General features: G+C 44.6%; 1 protein-coding gene across 1 annotated transcript in view; it reads left to right on the forward strand.

The window, feature by feature from the left end:
• The first annotated feature begins 713 nt into the window (after nucleotides 1-713).
• Nucleotides 714-23,046, forward strand: part of LOC120027911 (vesicular, overexpressed in cancer, prosurvival protein 1-like) — a 52,985-nt gene continuing 30,652 nt past the window's right edge. The window contains exons 1-2 of the mRNA XM_038973006.1: nucleotides 714-830; nucleotides 7,453-7,544. Coding sequence (XP_038828934.1) covers nucleotides 714-830; nucleotides 7,453-7,544 — 209 coding nt within the window. The remainder of the gene's footprint in view (nucleotides 831-7,452; nucleotides 7,545-23,046) is intronic.

Below are 23,046 nucleotides of genomic sequence, written 5' to 3' on the forward strand. Positions count from 1 at the left end.
CTCGGCCAAAGCCTCCCCTAACCAGGACGATGCTGGGCCAAGTGTGCGCCGATCACGACTGGTTGTGATACAGCCCGGGATCGAACCAGGATCTGTAGTGACGCCTCTAGCACTGAGGTGCAGTGCCTTAGACCTCTGCGCCACTCGGGAGCAGCATCCTATGGATGCTCATGCCCTATAATATTTAATTTCAGTTATGTTATTAAAGTAACTAATGTACAAGGTTTTGTGCTGGTTTAGTCCATGCTTAGTCAATAACAGACCGTTTAGCACGCATGCAAACCGACACTAACGTTCACTCTGCAAACACACGCTGAAGTTCAAGCAATATCCAAATTCTACCATGTCTGCCAATCTACTTCCACCAACCTACTTCACAAGAAGTGTAAAATCGCAGCGTAAGAAAATGTATGATTACCACTGAAATTGAAATGCTGTCTTTTTTTAATTTAATAAAGTGAATAAGTTAAGTAGGGAAAAAGTCTCTGTGCAGGCTGCAATAACTAAGCTTTGCTTGGTCATGAATCCAGAATTGATGTGCTCAACTCAATTGTCAAATGTCTTTGGGTGCTTAGTTGGAAAGGCATATCAGTTGATGTGCTTGGTCATGGACACCTTTTCAAGAGGGGGGGAGAGAGAGACTGGCTATTTTTAAAGTGGCAGGTTAGTTTTGAGATTAACCTCGCCTGGCCAGCTCACTATGACACCATAACATGGCAGTGGAAAGCTCCCCCGGCAGGAATGTGACCAGAAGCTTCTGTGGTGCTGTGCTGGAGGTGTCAGGTTCTGTGGAGATGGAGGGTTTGCGGTTCAGCGACCCAATGAGACGAGTCAGCCTCTCCATGCTGGAAGGTCACTGCCCCCCCCCCCCCCAGGGTGTGGCTCCATTAACTTCCCTAACACACTCTGGCACTAAGATAGCAGATCTGTGACTGGGAGAGAGCTGGATAAGAGCTTCAGCATGGACTGCCTTCCTCACTCTTTGTAGAAGGCGCTATTATGGTTTTGTAAGTGTTTGACTCGGCAGAAATCGAGTGTACATGTTTTGATGTTTCCAGTATGACGTTTGTATCTTATAGACAAAAAAAAGCATACCCTACAGTATTGGGCTCTTTGTTACTTTGGATTCCAATAGATAGGGGCTACTGTATATCTTCACAACTCGACTACCAGAATAGCATTAGAGGGAGAAGACCCCACTAGATATTATTTCAACAATGGGTGTTCCTTGAGGGGATTGTGCCTCATCTTGTACTATAGTTCTATACTGACCAGAGGTATTAGGATAAATTCTGGGTTATCACCACCGCTTCACATTGGGGCGGCAGCGTAGCCTAATGGTTAGAGCGTTGGGCTAGTAACCGAAAGGTTGCAAGTTCGAATCCCTGAGCTGACAAGGTACAAATCTGTCGTTCTGCCCCTGAACAAGGAAGTTCCTAGGCTGTCATTGAAGATAAGAATTTGTTCTTAACTGACTTGCCTAGTTAAATAAAGGTACAAATAAACATTACCAAATTATCTTCTGCTCTTCGGCTGTTTTCTCTGTAGCCGAAGGGACAACCGAGTGAGTGACCGTTATACAACAGACTGCTGCATCCTGCTTGGTTTTGTCCCAGATGGGCCGGGATTTTGGGAGGACAAGTGTTATTGGTTTAGGAGTATAACTGCCTCTTTATATTCAGTCTCAGCCATTTGAAGCCTTTTAAAGTGGTAAAAATACTCCAGAGATTTTATTCACTCACAGTTGACGCGATCGGACAGTTTTATGGCCGGTTTATGTAAAGTAAAGTGGGGAAATCCATCAAAAGACGATCACAAAGCTAACTTGCCATCCAAAAGGATATAGGATTACAAAATGATTTTAAAACTACTGCATTAATCCGACCAGTCATTGATTAGTCATATCATGTCACTGTACTGTAGCTGGGTCATAAATCATAGACAATGGAGGTAGAGTCATAATGGTAAGACTACTATTACATTTACTAGATTATAAAATGGTCAAGTCAATGAGATACTGTTTGACCAGAGTCTGTCAATCACATGACGAGTCTACTATCCATGGATGCATTAGAGATTTCTTGGCTTGGTCAATGTCTTGAAACGTGGAGGGACAGTTTTGTTATATGTTTACTTGCCGATTTGGTTGCGGAATTGTTTTGTTGACAGTATGACAACAAAGAGGGGTTCGGTTTGGGCTTGGTTGGTATACCGAGGCATTTTGGAATATTGTTGGGTATGATTTTCAGTATGGGGGGAATAGTAGTAGGTCAAGGTCATGGCCACATTTTAAAATGTATATTATCACAAGCTAAGCACAACTGAAGTTGGTTGTATACCTCTGGTCAAACAGTATCTCATTGACCATTTTATAATATAGTAAATGTAATAGTAGTCTTACCATTATGACTCTACCTCCAATGTCTATGATTTATGACCCAGCTACAGTACAGTGACATGATATGACTAATGAATGACTGGTCGGATTAATGCAGTAGTTTTAAAATAATTTTGTAATCCTATATCTTTTTGGATGGAAAGTTAGCTTTGTGATCGTCTTTTGATGGATTTCCCCACTTTACTTTACATAAACCAGCCATAAAACTGTCTGATCGCGTCAACTGTGAGTGAATAAAATCTCTGGAGTATTTTTACCACTTTAAAAGGCTTCAAATGACTGAGGCTAAATATAAAGAGGCAGTTATACTCCTAAACCAATAACACTTGTCCTCCCAAAATCCCAGCCCATCTGGGACAAAACCAAGCAGGATGCAGCAGTCTGTTGTATAACGGTCACTCACTCGGTTGTCCCTTCGGCTACAGAGAAAACAGCCGACCAAGCAACTGACGCTCTGCAGGTCTTCAGATACTACATTAGAGGGACAATTTAACATACTTGCAAATCAAATCAAATGTATTTATATAGCCCTTCTTACATCAGCTGATATCTCAAAGTGCTGTACAGAAACCCAGCCTAAAACCCCAAACCGCAAGCAATGCAGGTGTAGAAGCACGGTGGCTAGGGAAAACTCCCTAGAAAGGCCAAAACCTAGGAAGAAACCTAGAGAGGAACCAGGCTCTGAGGGGTGGCCAGTCCTCTTCTGGCTGTGCCGGGTGGAGATTATAACAGAACATGGCCAAGATGTTCAAATGTTCATAAATGACCAGCATGGTCAAATAATAATAATCACAGTAGTTGTCGAGGGTGCAGCAAGTCAGCACCTCAGGAGTAAATGTCAGTTAGCTTTTCATAGCCGATCATTAAGAGTATCTCTACCGCTACTGCTGTCTCTAGAGAGTTGAAAACAGCAGGTCTGGGACAGGTAGCACGTCCGGTGAACAGGTCAGGGTTCCTTAGCCGCAGGCAGAACAGTTGAAACTGGAGCAGCAGCACAGCCAGGTGAACTGGGGACAGCAAGGAGTCATCATGCCAGGTAGTCCTGAGGCATGGTCCTAGGGCTCAGGTCCTCCAAGAGAGAGAAAGAGAGAATTAGAGAGAGCATACTTAAATTCACACAGGACACCGGATAAGACAGGAGAAGTACTCCAAACTGACCCCAGCCCCCCAACATATAAACTACTGCAGCATAAATACTGGAGGCTGAGACAGGAGGGGTCAGGAGACACTGTGGCCCCATCCGATGATACCCCCGGACAGGGCCAAACAGGAAAGATATAACCCCACCCAATTTGCCAAAGCACAGCCCCCACACCACTAGAGGGATATCTTCAACCATCAACTAGCTATTAGCATTAGCGGCTAACAATTAGCATCTCACAAGAGTTAGGGCAACATCCTAAGAAAAGACAAACTAGCTGTTTGCTGATATAAGAAACACAAACTAATAGTGTCATTATAGAACGCTAGTGGATTTATATTAAGAAGCAAAGTGAAAACAGCATTGTTGTCATCAACATTGTTGCATGTGCTGCTTTGACCATGCAGACTGAACGCAAGTGTCTCGTGGTTGAGGAGCATCAAATGCGCTCCTTGAGTGACAGGGGGCGTGGCTAGGTCTGTGTGGAAAGTCACGGAGAGAAAGAGCGGAGAGCGAAAAAAACTATAAAAATGTACATTACACATGGTGTATCACATTTAACAAACCAAACATTCAAATACAGGTATGAAAGGTAGTAAAAGTAAAACCCAAACCGGTCCCTGCATCATAAAATACGGTATACCGCCCAGCCCTACGCCTGGCTGAGTGGGAGTGTGGGTGGAATGAGCGAGCTCGCCTGGCAAGCAGAGCGCGAAACTCGTGGGAAAATGAAACTTGGTAGTCTGCCTGGAAATTAATTTTCAAATATTTTTCATAAAAATAGTTGAGTGCCAAATTCAAGTACTTTAAGCACCTTTAACCTTGGCTAGGGATGTGTCGTGTGGGGTAGCTCAAGTTTTGAGCACGAATTTGTTTATATCCCTGTAAGTGAGCATTTTTCTTTTGCCAAGATAATCCATCCACCTGACAGGTGTGGCAGATCAAGAAGATGATTAAACCGCATGATCATTACACAGGTGCACCTTGTGCTGGGGACAATAAAAGGCCACTAAAATGTCTAGTTCTGTCACTCAACACAATGCTATAGATGTTTTGAGGGAGCGTGCAATTGGCATGCTGACTGCAGGAATGTCCACTGGCGCTGTTTCCAGATAATTTAATGTTAATTTCTCTACCATAAGCCACATCCAATGTCGTTTTAGAGAATTTGGCAGTATGTCCAACCGGCCTCGCAACTGAAGACCACGTATAACCATGCCAGCCCAGGACCTCCACGTCCACCTTCTTCACCTGCAGGATCATCTGATGAGACCAGCTGCCCATACAACTGATGAAACTGTGGGATTGCACAACCAAATAATTTCTGAACAAATTGTCAAACTGTCTTAAGGAAGCTCATGGGCGTGTTCGTCGTCATCACCAGGGTCTTGACCTGACTGCAGTTCAGTGGGCAAATGCTCACATTCGATGGCCACTGGCACGCTGGAGAAGTGTGCTCTTCACAGATAAATCCTGGTTTCAACTGTACCGGGCAGTTGGCAGACTGTGTGGGCGAGCGGTTTTCTGATGGCAACGTTTTGAACAGAGTGACCCGTGGTGGGGTGATGGTATGGTTAGGCATAAGCTATGGACAACGAACACAATTGCATTTTATTGACGGCAATTTGAATGCACAGAGGTACCGTGACGAGATCCTGAGGCCCATTGTTGTGCCATTCATCCACTGACATCACCTCATGTTTCAGCATGATAATGCATGGCCCCATGTCGCAAGGATCTTTACACAATTCCTGGAAGCTGAAAATGTCCCAGTTCTTCCATGCCCTGCATACTCGCCAGACATGTCTCCCATTGAGCATGTTTAGGATGCTCTGGATCAATGTGTTCCAGTTCCCGGGAGCTTCGCACAGCCATTGAAGAGGAGTGGGACAACATTCCACATGTCACAATCAACAGCCTGATCAACTCTATGTGAAGGAGATGCTGCATGAGGCAAGTGGTGGTCACACCAGATACTGACTGGTTTTCTGATCCACACCCCTACCCTTTTTAAGGTATCTGTGACCAACAGATGCATATCTGTATTCCCAGTCATGTGAAATCTATAGTTTAGGGCCTATTCATTTAAATTGACAGATTTTCTTATGAGCTGTAACTCAGTAAAATTGTTGAAATTGTGCTTGTATTTGTGTGTGTGTGTGTGTATAAACCCTGTATTGCCGACACTATGTATTGGCTAATGAGAGGCTTTGAAGCCACCGGTTGTCCCTATTGGCACTCCTCGGAGGAAGCAGTCCTCCATAGGAATGAATGGAATCCTAAAGTATTTAAATTAAATGTTTCAAGGACAAAATTGGCTCATAATAAAAAATATATATGCATTAAGGTGTCTAATAGAATAAACATGGCAAAGCAAATGTGTGGTGGGGTGTACCAAAAGGGAGGTACGGTGGCTTCAAAACAGCGGCCCTTGTCACTCATCGTGTGTGTGTGGGTATAACTCATTGGGTAGAACCCACATCCGTTGTGCCCTCAGTGGCCACACATTGTGGGGGAAAACACATGGCACAAACCACAAAGGGGATTCCTGGATGCTCCTGGCATAAAATGTCACATCAGCCATCCACACGTCCGGGATTTTGCTCCAGCCAGTCCGTTGGCGGCCATTTTCACTTCTCTATAAAAGCTTCTCCACCCACACCTCTCCAAAGACGAGCCAGGCTTCATTGTCTTCTATAGTTAATCTCGCACCTCGTGGGGGATGTATGTGGGTGCACCTCAATAGTCTGACTTTTTTCCACAACTGGGCAGGTAAGAGCAGCAGGGCATGGTCACCTATTCTGAGCCAGCCACAGACTATTGAGATGCAGCCCATGTCTGACTGTATAGCCTTTATGTTGGAGGCCAGTGGATTTCAGTTACATTGAAGAGCAAAGGGACATTCTTTGGTTTTTAGTTAGACAACACTGTATGATCCACTATGCTGTTTACACTCTACATCTGTCATATCACTGAGTCGGCAGTGAGGCTTTGGCAGAGGACTGTATTGTGTGTTGCATAAAGCCACGGCTGCCAGAGAGAAGATGTATGTATGAGTCAAAACAGCAAGAATATTTGCATGGGTTAACAGACCCATAAAGGTTGTTCATTTGCTCATAGGCAAACGGATCATCTTGACACTGCAAACCCGTTTCAGTACTGTATTATAACCGTGTTTTTCATATGTGAACAGAGCGTTTTCATTTATTTTTCAAAGCTTTAACGTGGTGCCTCATTTTTTATGAAAAACATTACTTGCGCATAAAGCCCTGGAGGTTATGCCTGGCCTTGTGCATAACACTCCCAGGACAGATCCTCCTTTTCCTCATCTTGCCTCTTTTTATCACTCCTTGCTTTGTGTAGAAAGGATGGAGAGCGCTCTACTAAGCTACAAAGCACATCTTATGAGGGCCATAAAACTGAAATATGCCTTACGCTTTACAGAGACTGCCTCAGTCAGCATTTTGATAGAGGGCGGTTGGAAGCAGCTGCGTAGTGTTGCCGCGAGGCGTATTGATTAAGAAACAACTGCTGCCCGGGATGAACGAAGCCTGGCGTAATGCGATGCAGGCAGATGGCACGCCGCTCTGAAGTGGTTTGTTGGTACGCTCTTTATCGCAAGACTGTCTCAAATTCTTATCCAATTCTCTGTAGGTGGAGAAAATCATCTCTTCAACAGTGAAGCCCAGAGCATATGCCGATTCGTCTAGAACTAGATTTGACGGAGAATGGAGGTTATTAAACAACCTGGTTGAAGCCTGAAATAACGAGACTTAGTAAATGTAAGCCTGAAGCCAATGTCAGGTCATACAGTCTGCACTGTGGGAGAGATGGTCTGTCAAATGTCAGGTCATAGTATTCACTGTGTGTGGGGCAGGAGGGAGTATTTTTATTTATTTCATTATGTAACGAGCATGGACTTACTTTCTTTCTCTCCCTCTTGCAGTGCATAGAGGCCAAAAAGTACTGCTGGTATTTTGAAGGCGGATACCCCATCTACTTTATGTAAGTAGCATCTGCCACAGTATGTATTGTACTGTACATAGCCAATTTTATGATATTGTGGTAAGGTAACAAGCTACATACCGCCAAATGGTGGCGTCTTATGAATAACTATCATTTTGTTTGATTTTACATTTCTATTCAGAGGAACCATAGTGTCTGAGGCAATCATCTCATCTGAGTCAACACAAATGTCTTTTGTCAAGGCTTACCATACATATGTGTGAGACTGTGGCCATTTCACCTGTTAATGTCACAGTCCAACAGGCTAAGCAATCTTGCATTTCCCTTCCCTCCGACCGGGGCCTTTAATTCAGACCCCATCTCTTCTGGTTAAAGCTGTACTATGCAGAAATCGCTCTGCCATTTCCTGGTTGCTAAAACTCTTAATAGTTCGCCTAGTTTTAGTTTGTGACAAAACAAGCACAAGTGTTGATTTAGATTTATTAGGATCCCTATTAGCCAATGGAGACAGCTAGTCTTACTGGGGTCCGACACACATACGTTACAGACAAAACACTTTACAATTTAGTGTGTGTGTGTGAGAGAATCATTGTACCATCTAAACCTCTGAAATATACACTGCTCAAAAAAATAAAGGGAACACTTAAACAACACAATGTAACTCCAAGTCAATCACACTTCTGTGAAATCAAACTGTCCACTTAGGAAGCAACACTGATTGACAATAAATTTCACATGCTGTTGTGCAAATGGAATAGACAAAAGGTGGAAATTATAGGCAATTAGCAAGACACCCCCAAAAAAGGAGTGATTCTGCAGGTGGTGACCACAGACCACTTCTCAGTTCCTATGCTTCCTGGCTGATGTTTTGGTCACTTTTGAATGCTGGCGGTGCTCTCACTCTAGTGGTAGCATGAGACGGAGTCTACAACCCACACAAGTGGCTCAGGTAGTGCAGTTCATCCAGGATGGCACATCAATGCGAGCTGTGGCAAAAAGGTTTGCTGTGTCTGTCAGCGTAGTGTCCAGAGCTACCAGGAGACAGGCCAGTACATCAGGAGACGTGGAGGAGGCCGTAGGAGGGCAACAACCCAGCAGCAGGACCGCTACCTCCGCCTTTGTGCAAGGAGGTGCACTGCCAGAGCCCTGCAAAATGACCTCCAGCAGGCCACAAATGTGCATGTGTCAGCATATGGTCTCACAAGGGGTCTGAGGATCTCATCTCGGTACCTATTGGCAGTCAGACTACCTCTGGCGAGCACATGGAGGGCTGTGCGGCCCCACAAAGAAATGCCACCCCACACCATGACTGACCCATCGCCAAACCGGTCATGCTGGAGGATGTTGCAGGCAGCAGAACGTTCTCCACGGCGTCTCCAGACTCTGTCACGTCTGTCACATGTGCTCGTGTGCTCAGTGTGAACCTGCTTTCATCTGTGAAGAGCACAGGGCGCCAGTGGCGAATGTGCCAATCTTGGTGTTCTCTGGCAAATGCCAAACGTCCTGCACGGTGCTGGGCTGTAAGCACAACCCCCACCTGTGGACGTCGGGCCCTCATACCACCCTCATGGAGTCTGTTTCTGACCGTTTGAGCAGACACATGCACATTTGTGGCCTGCTGGAGGTCATTTCAACTATGACAGACAAAATGAGAAAAAAAAATACAGAAAATCACTTTCAATCATTTTCCACCATAATTTGCAAATAAATTCATTAAAGATCCTACAATGTGATTTTCTGGATTTTTTTTCTTCTCATTTTGTCTGTTATAGTTGAAGTGTACCTATGATGAAAATTACAGGCCTCTCTCATCTTTTTAAGTGGGAGAACTTGCACCATTGGTGGCTGACTAAATACTTTTTTGCCCCACTGTATCTCTTGTCTCTGTTTTCATAATTTTACTTCATGTTGCAAGAGTCTGAATGTAACTCACAGGAGAAAGCATCCGAGCGAGCGGAATAGCGCCCCTCTTTCTACATGTAGCCCATCTGTCTGGTCTAAACGAGTGACATTTTCCTGCCTGTAGCATTGAAGGCAAGTGTAGCCAGCGAGCATCTGGACTCCCTTGATTATTATTATTATTTATTTTTTTTATAAATGTGCCATTCAGCGTTGAGCTAAACTGAGCGAGCTCAACTGTGAATGTTCCTGGAGCACAAAAAAAAAAGTGTCAAGGGAAACCAGTTTGGATTTGGCTTCACTTGAATTGTTCCATCTCGTTGTGTTGTCCTCTGGTGGGTAGTTAAAATTGGCCTTTTTCTTAAATTAGCCATGATGGAGATAGGGATTTGGACTTGTGGTTTTACTTAATTCTCCATACTGGCTAATGATTATAACGGAGATTCTGATCCAACCATTAATTGTTACATTGATGTGCCTCTGGCCTGAGAGGATGTTAGTTCATTATGTAACTAGATGTAAAAGGCTAATGTTAGAAGAAATCAGAACCATGGACAGCCACATCATATTAAGTTGATGTTGATTGGACTAAATCATTTTTGGTATCTTTTATTTGTCATTGTATTAGACTAAGTAGAGGTGATTTGATGTTGAAATGGTCCTGGAATAGAGGAAGCAGCTCCTGTTTTCTTTACGACTTGCAGTAACTCTCTGTGGTTCTACATCAATAGTTGTTTAGTAGTCAGAAAATGTCGGAAATATGAACTTGCTTGACCGTGCTGTAGGTCATGTAACTGTCTGTTAATGTACATGCAATATGCTTTGTGGACTTGTCTGGACAGAGGTTGCTCTCCGGTTTTGTGATAAAACAGGTGTGGTTCAATTTATTCTGCCACTGTCGTTTTGTCACGGTCGCAAGGCATATGAATTAACAGGTTAGCGAGCAAACAATGCGATTATCACAACACATACATTTTAATGTGGCTTTTGGGGGGGTGGAAACTTGGCTTCCCCAATGATTTTACCCACACACCTCTACTGCTATAACTATATATATTTTCTATGTGAATTTGATCGCCCAAAAAGTTACATGTTGCAGCTTTTAAACTTCCCATCCATTCTCCCTCGCTGGTAACTACCGGTGTCGGCCATTGTTCAATAAAATGAGTGTGCGCCTCTGAAGAGAGATCATGTAGGTAATGGAATGAGAGTGTGCGCCTCTGAAGAGAGATCATGTAGGTAATGGAATGAGGATGTGCGCCTCTGAAGAGAGATCATGTAGGTAATGGAATGAGGATGTGCGCCTCTGAAGAGAGATCATGTAGGTAATGGAAGAAATCAACATTTGTCGTCTTGCCTCTTTAGCCCAGGGGGGGTGCTATTTCGACTTTGGAAAAATGTGTTCCCAAATTAAACTGCCTCGTACTCAATTCTTGCTCGTACAATATGCATATTATTATTATTATTGGATAGAAAACACTCTCTAGTTTCTAAAACCGTTTGAATTATGTCTCTGAGTGAAACAGAACTCGAGTTAGAGCACATTTCCTGTGAGGGAGTGAGATTTCAGAAATCGATGTCCCTGTTCTGAGATCAGTTTATAAGTCCCCATGCAAGCTATGAGGGTACATGCACTGCATACGTCTTCCTCTAGATGTCAGTAAGCGGGGAGATTTTGAATGGAGTGGATTGCGCAATCTGGGCCCTATATATAGACCCTGGAGCAGAAGGAACGTTCTTTTCAGCAGTGCGCTCGACGCATGAAGACATCACAATGGCGTCCTGCAAAAGCTTTCGTTTTAGTAGTTATATATTTCCGGTCATGTTTTTATTCGTTATAGGTGTTAAAGACATCTTAAGGTAGTTAATTTAAACCGACTTATAGCAGTTTATAGCAGTTTATTGCGATTTTCTGGATTTTCAATGCCATGCGCTTCCATTTGTTGGGCACCTCTCCAGTGGGTGGCTAACGTTTAGCGGCTAATTCGACTAGACAAGAGGACATCTTTCAGCCAAAAGACGATTGTTTTGAAGAAAGGACACCTTGCCCAAGATTCTGATTGAAGCTCAGCTAATAGTAAGCAGTCTTTATGCTTTTAATTAATTGTTCTGTTGTTAAAAGTAAAATGCATGAGACACCATTTCTTGCAGTATAGCATTGCGTTATCGCAGCCTGTATTGCGCAGTAACGATAATTTTAAAAATGTAATTCAGCGATTGCATTAAGAACTAATTTGTCTTTCAATTGCTGTGCAACCTGTATTTTTTAGTCAAGTTTTGGAATAGTTACTGATTAGATTAGGCGCCTCTTCAAAGATTTCTCCTGCCATTTTCCTGGTAGCTTTGCTACTTTTCTCATTGTATAACACGATTTGTGCTGCTAAATATGCACATTTTCGAACAAACTCTATATGTATGTTGTAATATGATGTTACAGGACTGTCATCTGAAGAATTCTGAGAAGGTTAGTGAAAAAATTAATATCTTTTGGTGGTTTATACGTAATGGCTATGTTTGGCTTGAATCAATGCTATTGTGAGCTATTGTGATGTTTGCTATTGTGCTAAGCTAATATAACCCTATATTGTGTTTTCGCTGTAAAACACTTAGAACATCTGAAATATTGTCTGGATTCACAAGATCTGTGTCTTTCAATTGCTGTACGCTGTGTATTTTTAAGAAATGTTTTATGATGAGTAATTAGGTAATACACGTTGGTCTCTATAATTGCTCTGGCTGCTTCGGTGCTATTTTTGACGGTAGCTCTGATGGTAGCTGCAATGTAAAACTGATTTATACCTCAAATATGCACATTTTTGCTGTGCTGTGAAAAATGTCTGTCTTTCTTTGTATTTGGTGGTGAGCTAACATAAATATACGTGCTGTTTTCGCTGTAAAACATTTTAAAAATCGGACATGTTGACTGGATTCACAAGATGTGTATCTTTCATTTGCTGTATTGGACTTGTTAATGTGTGAAAGTTAAATATTTATAAAAAATATATTTTGAATTTTGCGCTCTGCCTTTTCAGTGGAATGTGGGAGGAGTTCCGCTGGCGGAACGCAGGGGCGGTACAGGTTAAGCTCCTGACTGTGGACCACATATGCCCCCAGGTGACATATGCCACCCTCTGTCTATGCCCCTACTTTCTCCCTCTCTGTTTCCTGCTGTACTGTCAAAAATGATAACAATCCTTTTTTTTTTAAAGAGAATGTATGTAGCGGCTGTGCTATCAGAGTGAAACTACACAACCCATCATATACAGACCAGAGCACTATGTCTACTGCAAGTACTGGTGCTCACAGTCTTTACATGAGGAAACAGTGGGCGAATCAGATCATTCCTCCAAGCTGTTTGCTGTCCAATGGTGTCTATGGGTAAAGGGGGGGGCCCGTCTTAAAGTCCCAGCCCTGGTTAGAGGGCAGATCATCAGGGGCTCCCGATTAATGCACAGGCCTCTGACTGCATGCTCCAGAAGGGATTCCCCTCGCCCACAACCAAATGCCAGAGCTTTGTGCTTGGGGTTTAAAAGATGCAGGTTCCTCCCCTAAGGGGCCAGGCAAGAGTTCACTGAGCAGGAACCAATTATAGATAGCGCAGCGCATTTCTGAGGCCTGGAATAAGTGTTGGATTTGCATTTGCATCCACCCCGCCGTAGCGCTAATCATTCTACCCATCTGGATTTAATGCCTCCAGCCATGCCGAGTGTGATGTTTGGGGATGTATCGTGCCATAGCGGATAGAATGCGGCTGGGTTATGTACAGTGGTAATGCAATGAATGGCTTTTGAGGCATTTAGAAAAACGTGGCCATCAGTTGGAGGAGAGAAGCAAAGGCAGAAGTGTTGGTCTGACACGGATCCCGTTCCCATCACTCTCACACCTTCATATACACACATGTGCCTGGTCATTGCTCAAGCCCCACTGCAGCCTAAACTTTGTTGTGAACGTTCAGAGGATGATATGACGGATCCCTGTTTCTCCCTGATATCAACCCTAATGTCCCGATGACTGTCATTTCTCTCCCCAATGTCAGGGAAATTGCTCGTCGCCCATTGAGTGTGTGTGCGCGTGTGACTTTTGCAGATACCCAAATCGCTGCTTCTTCTCTCAAGCCATCAGTGTTTTTTATAGTAGGTGAGTTGCCATGTCTCTCACATGTATACTGGAGACTTTATTAAAACATACGGTCCCCGCCAGTGGCCACCGTCCACTGATGGCACACACTTGAGTTAACTGTCACATCAGTGTGATTTTGTTTTCTGATTCAGCATTAGTTCTGCTTTCCCTCTTTCCCTCCCTTCCTCTTGCTCTTCTGTCTCCTTTTCTCTCCCTCTGTCGCTCTCTCTCTCTCTTCTTCCTTCCCTCCTGTCTCCTTCCTGCCTTCCCTCATTCAGATTAAACATTTATGTTAGGGTAAAATCCAGGGTTTCATGATTAAAGGACCTTGGCTCGGCCGCACCAGCTCGTAAATCACTTCATCTCCCTCTCTCGTTTCTCTTATCAATGTACTGAAGAGTGGGCCTATTCTGAATAATATCTGTCCAAAGGCAGCAGCGGGAGGCAATAAAGTGAACCTAGTTTTTGTTTACACAGCAGGTGTGCCTCAGAGAGGGGCATGAAGAATACAGGTGAGGCTGAGTTCTTTTTTCAGAATACGAGTGCTGGAGCGGCTATATGGGTCCAGAATAGGAGTCTGCTGGAGCGGTTATATGGGTCCAGAATGGGAGTCTGCTGGAGCGGCTATATGGGTCTAGAATAGGAGTCTGCTGGAGTGGCTATATGGGTCTAGAATGGGAGTCTGCTGGAGCAGCTATATGGGTCTAGAATAGGAGTCTGCTGGAGCGGTTATACGGGTCTAGAATAGGAGTCTGCTGGAGCGGTTATACGGGTCCAGAATAGGAGTCTGCTGGAGCGGCTATAGGGGTCCAGAATAGGAGTCTGCTGGAGTGGCTATATGGGTCCAGAATGGGCGTCTGCTGGAGCGGTTATATGGGTCCAGAATAGGAGTCTGCTGGAGCGGATATATGGGTCCAGAATGGGAGTCTGCTGGAGTGGCTATACGGGTCCAGAATAGGAGTCTGTTAGACAGCTAACTCTTTATCCTCAATATAGCAGGGGGTGTAAAGTCATAACTCAGCTCACACATAGGAGCTGGTTGGGGTATTCATTAGTTTCCTTTATATAACTATACTTAGGTATTCACATCCACATCCACTCCATGTGCATCTATGCACCGTGTGTATCTTCAACAGTTCTATCCTCCCAGAGACAGTGGTCCCAGACCTCATAGACAATTCAGAAATGCCTATAGACTGCTACTTCCTGTACATATAAAACACCCCGTGTTCAATAACACCCATATTATTAGTAGTATAGCCACTGGCCTTCTCTTGTCACTCGTAGGCTCAGTCACTGGTATACTTCTATTTACAAAGCCATTGGGTTTACTACCTTTTTTATTTGGGCATTTTTATTGTTCAGAAATGTGGTGGGTACTCTCTTCGTTCGCTGGACTTTATCCTGCTAACTGTTCCAAATGTCCGAACTGAATTTGGTAAAAGGGCTTTTATGTACTCTGCGCCATCGTCTTGGAACACCTTACAAAATACTTTTAAACTGTGTTTTTTACTAGATTACTTGTAGTTTTTAATGTTGTCTGTCTGTAATTTTTGTAATGACTTGGTGCTGCCTACCTTGGCCAGGACGCTCTTGAAAAAGAGATTTTAAATCTCAATGAGCCCTTCCTGGTTAAATAAAAAATAAAGTAGTACTCCCAGACTAAGATGGGCTGTGGTGGACGGAACCCCTGGGGGGGGGGGGGGGGGGGGGGTGGCGGGGGGGGGGGGGGGGGTGTGACTCTGCTTATACAGAACTGGACAACTCAACTCACATTCACACTGGAGCTAGTCCCCTGACAGCTCTCATTCACTCAGTACGTCGTAGCTAAATTTGAATCAGCTTAATATTCAAATTTGAATCAGTTTAATATGTCATATCACACAACTTTCACATCCACAATACCTTAGTACTATTCCCAAACACACTCGGTAATCTCCCTTATTATCCCATGTGCATCTTCAACGATTCTCCTGTCGTTACTTCCTATGCACCTTATGGATCTTCACTATACATATAGAATAGCACCTTTGTGCTATTATCAATGGCTACATACCACATAGACATTTCTCTTATAAATGCCTACAGACAGCTGTCAGCGGGGCATGGCAACGTTTCTTGTCTCTAATGTATTTATTTTATTTAACTATGACTAACTGTAGCCCTTTTTCTGTCATGTGTATCAACGCCGCGATTCCTCTACAGTCTCTACAGCCGTCATAGTCTCTACAGTATCTATAGTCGCTGAGCATCACAGTCAATATAGCATCTATGGTACCTATAGCGTCAGTCCCTACAGCATCCATAGTATCAATAGTTTACATAGCCACAAATGCTATAGACTCTAACTCACAGTCACTCAGTAACTCCACACTCACACAACTTTCACATTCACTACACTCACATCCACATTCACTTACTACTAGCAGTACCCTCCATTTTAATGTTTTACTGGGTAATTTTCCCCCCAATTTTTATACTTTTTTTCATTTAATTTGACTTAGTGAAATGAGCCGTCCCTCAATTGTTTGCGGATGTCTCCTCCTGGGCAGTTCACAGGAAGGGTCTGGTCAGATGGAAATGATCCCTTATATACTGGTTACAGATACGTTACATAGGGTTGGTTCCGGCATGTCTGTCACCATTTCCTATCTTATAGAACATATTCTGGGCGTTCTGCCAGATGGTCCTAAGGAGGAGGTCAAGTCGCCCCCCCCCATGCCTTTACCAAGCACAGGCAGGAACCAAGGATTATTTATGACACTAAGGCAAGATTAACATTTTCAAGGCTGTCTCTTCACATGATAAAAATGTCCATCACAGCTCAGTCTATGGTTTTGCATAAGGAAAAGTGAAGACGGTGTTTTATTTTGGAAATGCTGATGACTGTAGTATGCTAAAGTCTCGACGAACCATTTCTGTATGGACCTCGCTTTGTGCGCAGGGGCATTGTCATGCTGAAACAGGAAAGGGCTGTACCCAAACTGTTGCCACAAAGTTGGGAGCACAGAATCATCTAGAATGTCATTGTATGCTGTAGTGTTAAGATTTACCTTCACTAGAACTAAGGGTACTTGCCAAAACCATGAAAAACAGCCCCAGACAATTCTTCCTCCTCCACCAAACTTTACAGTTGGCACTATGCAGGTAGCGTTCTCCTGGCATCCACCAAAACCAGATTCATCCATCGGAGTGCCAGATGTTGAAGTGTGATTCATCACTCGAGAGTGCGTTTCCACTGCTCCAGAGTCCAATGGTGGTGAGCTTTTAACCACTCCAACCAAATGTTTATATATATTTTTTTTTTTGTTGATATACGCGCGTCGGCAGTCCTGTTCTGTGAGCTTGTGTGGCCTACCACTTCGCGGCTGAGCCGTTGTTGCTCCCAGACATTTCCACCTCACAATAACAGCACTTACAATTGATCGTGGGCAGCTCTAGCAGGGAAAAAATTTGACAAACTCACTCGTTGGAAAGGTGGCGTCCTATAACTCTGCCACATTGAAAGTCACTGAGCTCTTCAGTAAGGCCATTTTACTGCCAATGTTTGTCTATGGAGATTGCATGGCTGTGTGCTCGATTTTTATACACCTGTCAACAATGGGTGTGGCTGAAATAGCCAAATCCACTAATTTGAAGGGGGTGTCCACATACTTTTGTGTGTAGATATAGTGTACCAACTCAGTGCCCTTGTGGTCAGTATCTGCACAGAGATTGGGAGTTCGATATTCGGCCGAGTCACACGAGAGAGCCCTTTCGGTGCACTCCTCTGCCAGAGATGATCATTACACAGGTGCCCCTTGTGCTGGGAACAATAAAAGGCCACTCTAAAATGTGCAGTTTTGTCACACAACACAATGCCACAGATGTCTCAAGTTTTGCAATTGGCATGCTGACTGCAGGAAAGTCCAGCAGAGCTGTTGCCATATAATTGAATGTTCATTTCTCTACCATAAGCCACCTCCAATGGTTTTTTTGAGAATTTGGCAGTACATCCAAACGGCCTCACAACCACATACCATGCCAGCCCCGGACCTCCACATCCAGCTTCTTCACCTGTGGGATTGTCTGAGACCAGCCACCCGGACAGCTGATGAAACTGTGTTTTTGCACATCCGAAGAATTTCTGCACAAACTGTCTCAGGGAAACTCAGCTGCCTGCACTTCGATCTCACCAGGGTTTTGACCTGACTGCAGTTCAGCGTTGTAACAGACTTCAGTGGTCAAATGTTTACCTTCGATGGCCACTGGCACGCTGGAGAAGTGTGCTCTTCACGGATTAGTCCAGGTTTCAACAGTACCGTATGGCGTTGTGTGGGCGAGCGGTTTGCTGATGTCAACGTTGTGAACAGCGTGCCCCATGGTGGCGGTGGGTTTATGGTATAGGCAGGCATACGCTACGGACAACAAACACAATTGCATTTTATCTATGGCAATTTGAATATACAGAGATACCATGACGAGATCCTGAGGCCCATTGTCGTGCCATCATCCACCACTATCACCTCATGTTTCAGCATGATAATGCATGACCCCTTGTCGCAAGGATCTGTACACAATTCCTGGAAGCTGAAAATGTCCCAGTTCTTCCATGTCCTGCATACTCACTAGACACGTCACACATTGAGCATGTTTTGGGATGCTCTGGATCAACGCGTACGACAGCGTAAGAGCGTCTGCTAAATTATATTTTTAAACATAGTAAAATAATGTATATAAGAGATGTGCAAAAAGCAATGTGCAATTTTGAGATAATGGTGCAAAGTCCATGGATGAGAGGACCATGTGGACGGTTGGTGAAGGCCACGGCACAGGGAAATAAACTGTTCAGGTGGTGGGAGGTTTTGGTCATGCTTGACCTGAACAGTTTGCGAGAGGGGAATCTTTGGATGAGGGCGTGGAAGGTGTCGGCCACTAGAGCACACTTCCTTGCCCTGGAGTCGTGCAGGATCCTCTTAGCAGGCCGGACAATCCGCTGCAGTGATGGAGGAGGTGAGGATGGACTCTGATGGTTGTTTTAGAACTTAATCAGTACACACAGCATTCAAACGGAGGACTGAGGACAAAAACACCATGCATTCACCAAACATTTCACTGAGGGAAAACAGATTTTTTATATTTTTATAGTGATTGTCTGATTGGGAGCTACCGTAGTCTACATCGTCTTGTTTATAGTTTTACATTGGAAGTTTTATTAGAGTCAGTAATAGAAGAGTCAAATCACATACAGAGTCTCATCTGATCAGATGTTATCAGCAAGCCAGAGCCGTCTGTGGAAAGAGCACAAGAGTAAAAATATAAGTGCAAACAAAAAAAAATGTATCATTCAACATCCGATTCCACCTAAAACAATGACATGAGCCCTGTCCCAACTCATCTCTGCTCAACTCCTCACTTCCTCTCGCATCCTTCTTAAAACCCATTTGGAGGTCTTCGGCGAGGAACCTTGGGTTGTCTCCTCCCAATGGGGTTTTAGGAGGCCCGATGGTCAGTCCTTGCATCTATAGCTCTGTCTATGAATTTGAATGGTTACATTTTCTCCAGCCCCGTCCCTCAGATTTTTACGAAACGGGCTAGGAGAACGCTTTTGTTTAAACTGCTGATTGACGCTTTAAGAGAAACAAATGAGCATACATGTATGTTTTAAGCATACAGTACATGACTGTTGAGAGGGTGGTGCCATACCTTTTAGATCCCAGGTGCTGACATACTAAAGATGAAGTTGTGACAGGTGTCTTGACCCACCCTCTGGCTGTTCTCCAGGCAGGTGTCTTGACCCACCCTCTGGCTGTTCTCCAGGCAGGTGTCTTGACCCACCCTCTGGCTGTTCTCCAGGCAGGTGTCTTGACCCACCCCTCTGGCTGTTCTCCAGGCAGGTGTCTTGACCCACCATCTGGCTGTTCTCCAGGCAGGTGTCTTGACCCACCCCTCTGGCTGTTCTCCAGGCAGGTGTCTTGACCACCCCGCTGGCTGTTCTCCAGGCAGGTGTCTTGACCCACCATCTGGCTGTTCTCCAGGCAGGTGTCTTGACCCACCCCTCTGGCTGTTCTCCAGGCAGGTGTCTTGACCACCCCTCTGGCTGTTCTCCAGGCAGGTGTCTTGACCACCCCTCTGGCTGTTCTCCAGGCAGGTGTCTTGACCACCCCTCTGGCTGTTCTCCAGGCAGGTGTCTTGACCCACCCTCTGGCTGTTCTCCAGGCAGGTGTCTTGACCACCCCGCTGGCTGTTCTCCAGGCAGGTGTCTTGACCCACCCCTCTGGCTGTTCTCCAGGCAGGTGTCTTGACCACCCCTCTGGCTGTTCTCCAGGCAGGTGTCTTGACCCACCCTCTGGCTGTTCTCCAGGCAGGTGTCTTGACCCACCATCTGGCTGTAAGCTGTTAGTGTCTTAACGACCGTTCCACAGGTGCATGTTCATTAATTGTTTGAACAAGCATGGGAAACAGTGTTTAATCCCTTTACAATGAAGATCTGTGAAGTTATTTGGATTTTTACGAATTATCTGTGAAACAGGTCCTGAAAAAGGGATGTTTTTTTTTTTTTTTTGCTGAGTTTATATCTGTCAGAATATCCAAGTTTTTTTTTTTTATATAAATCTAAATTAATAATAATCGCTTTGTTTAAAAAATAACAATATTTTGAAGATTATTTTGTTTTCAAATAATGTAAAATGAGCCATTCTTGAACATGGGGTGAGACATTGTTACTAATTTGTAAATAAAGCCTTTTTGTTATTTATTTCTGTTTTTAGAGGTAGAGAAACTAAAAACCTACAGTTATCTCATGGGTCTCCCAGTCGAGGCCGACACGGTTATTGAACCAGCATCTGTAGCAACACAGCTTGACACTGTTTTAGACTGTTGCGCCACCCAGGCGCTGTACAGCTTGACCGGTTGGGAGTGGGCTACAGTAATACAGTAAAAGCAGAATAATCCTAATAAAATAAAGCCTTGGTGTAACAACAGTTTTAGTAAGTATTACTGAAGTCGTGCACAATTATCAGTTTCTATGTAGGTTTATGTCGCCCGTTCATTGTCAGTTAGAGACACAGTAGGACCCAAAAGCATAATCAGTGGTCTACCTCCCCCTTGTGGTGGTCTGGAGCAATGAAGTGGTGACGCAGGGTACCGTACTAAACCACAAATTACCTCTAAGTCCCGCGGCGTAATCACACAACTTTTAGTGGAGCAACCACTGTATGTCCACTTCTCCCTATTGTTTAGCAATGACTACCACATTCAGTATAGAACCATCTTTCTAACCAATAATAGAAGCAGCTTTGGATAAACTACATAGCTAAACGTTAGTTAGCTAGCGTTAGCTTCCTAGCTCACCTAGCTTGCCTCATCAATATCCTGCTTTAATAACAGAAGACCAAATAACTACGTACTTCATGAAATCATAGTTGGTTAGCTAGTTTCTCTACTGAAACTATCGAACATACCTATTTTTTTTCAGCCATCATTCACCTTTCACCATCCCTTTTCATTTCCATGGTCAAAAATCTGGTTAGAGAGCATTCAAGTCGTGATTGGTCCAAAAACCTGACCAATTGCGTTTCAGTAGACTGCTACAGGCTATGTTCATTGGCTAGAATTTCCCCGTTATGCAATTATAGTAGGCAGTTGTGAAAGCAAAATGGCTTTTGGTGTGGGGGGGGGGAAGACACCCGGAAGTGGCATACTTGTGAGTGCAGTGATTTGAGACTTGACATGTCATAAGGACTTCTTCAGGCGAACAAAAATGTCTGCTCTCAAATTAATTTACTGCTGAAATGCAGTTCTGCTCGCTCAGTCAGCAGTTTAACACACACATACACTGACCAAAAAGTTATTTTGGAGTGGGTCTATTTATGTATGTCCCCATTACCAGCCCTACTTTTGGAAAATCTGACCACGGCTCCATTTTGTTGCTCCCAGCCTATAGACAGAAACTAAAACAGGAAGCGCCCATGCTCAAGTCTGTTCAACGCTGCTCCGACCAATCGGATTCCACGCTTCAAGATTGCTTCGATCACGTGGACTGGGATATGTTCCGCATAGCATCGGACAATAATATTGATGAATACGCTGATTCAGTGAGCGAGTTTATTAGCAAGTGCATCGGTGATGTTGTACCGACAGAGTCTGTTAAAATATTCCCCAACCAGAAGCCGTGAATTGATGGCTGCATTCGCATAAAACTGAAAGCGCGAACCACTGCTTTTAATCAGGGCAAGTTGACCAGAAACATGACCGAATACAAACAGTGTAGCTATTCCCTCCGCAAGGCAATCAAACAAGCAAAGCGTCAGTATAGAGACAAAGTAGTTGCAATTCAATGGCTCAGATATGAGAGGTATGTGGCAGGGTCTACAGTCAATCATGGACTACAAAAGGAAAACCAGCCCCGTCGCGGACCACGATGTCTTGCTCCCAGACAAACTAAACAACTAGTCAAGCACCATATCACCTCCACCTTATCTGACACCCTAGACCCACTCCAATTTGCTTACCGCCCTAATAGGTCCATAGATGACGCAATCACACTGCACACTACCCTAACCCATCTGGACAAGAGGAATACCTATGTAAGAATGCTGATCATCGACTACAGCTCAGCATTTAACACCATAGTACCCTCCAAACTCGTCATTAAGCTCTAGACGCTGGGTCTCGACCCCGTCCTGTGCAAATGGGTCCTGGACTTCCTGACGAGCCGCCCCCAGGTGGTGAGGGTAGGCAACAACATCTCCACCCCGCCGATCCTTAACACTGGGGCCCCACAAGGGTGCGTTCTCAGCCCTCTCATGTACTCCCTGTTGACCCATGACTGCGTGGCCATGCACGCCTCCAACTCAATCATCAAGTTTGCAGATGACACTACAGTGGTAGGTTTGATTACCAACAACGACGAGATGGCCTACAGGGTGAGGGCCCTCGGAGTGTGGTGTCAGGAAAATAACCTCACACTCAATGTCAACAAAACAAAGATGATCGTGGACTTCAGGAAACAGCAGAGGGAGCAGCCCTCTATCCACATCGATGGGACAGTAGTGGAGAAGGTGGAAAGTTAAGTTCCTCGGTGTACACATCACGGACAAACTGAAATGGTCCACCCACACAGACGGCGTGGTGAAGAAGGCGCAGCTACGCCTCTTCAACCTCAGGCGGCTGAAGAAATTCAGCTTGTCACCAAAAACACTCGCAAACTTCTACAAATGCACAATCGAGAGCATCCTGTCGGGCTGTATCACCGCCTGGTACGGCAACTGGTCCGCCCACAACCGTAAGGCTCTCCAGAGGGTAGTGATGTCTGCACAATGCATCACCGGGGGCAAACTACCCGCCCTCCAGGACACCTACAACACCCGATGTCACAGGAAGGCCATAAAGATCATCAAGGACAACAACCACCCGAGCCACTGCCTGTTCACACCGCTATCATCCAGAAGGCAAGGTCAGTACAGGTGCATCAAAGCGGGGACCGAGAGACTGAAAAACAGCTTCTATCTCAAGGCCATCAGACTGTTAAACAGCCACCACT

This window comes from Salvelinus namaycush, chromosome 33 (genome assembly GCF_016432855.1).
Source record: "Salvelinus namaycush isolate Seneca chromosome 33, SaNama_1.0, whole genome shotgun sequence".
Lineage (NCBI taxonomy): Eukaryota > Metazoa > Chordata > Actinopteri > Salmoniformes > Salmonidae > Salvelinus > Salvelinus namaycush.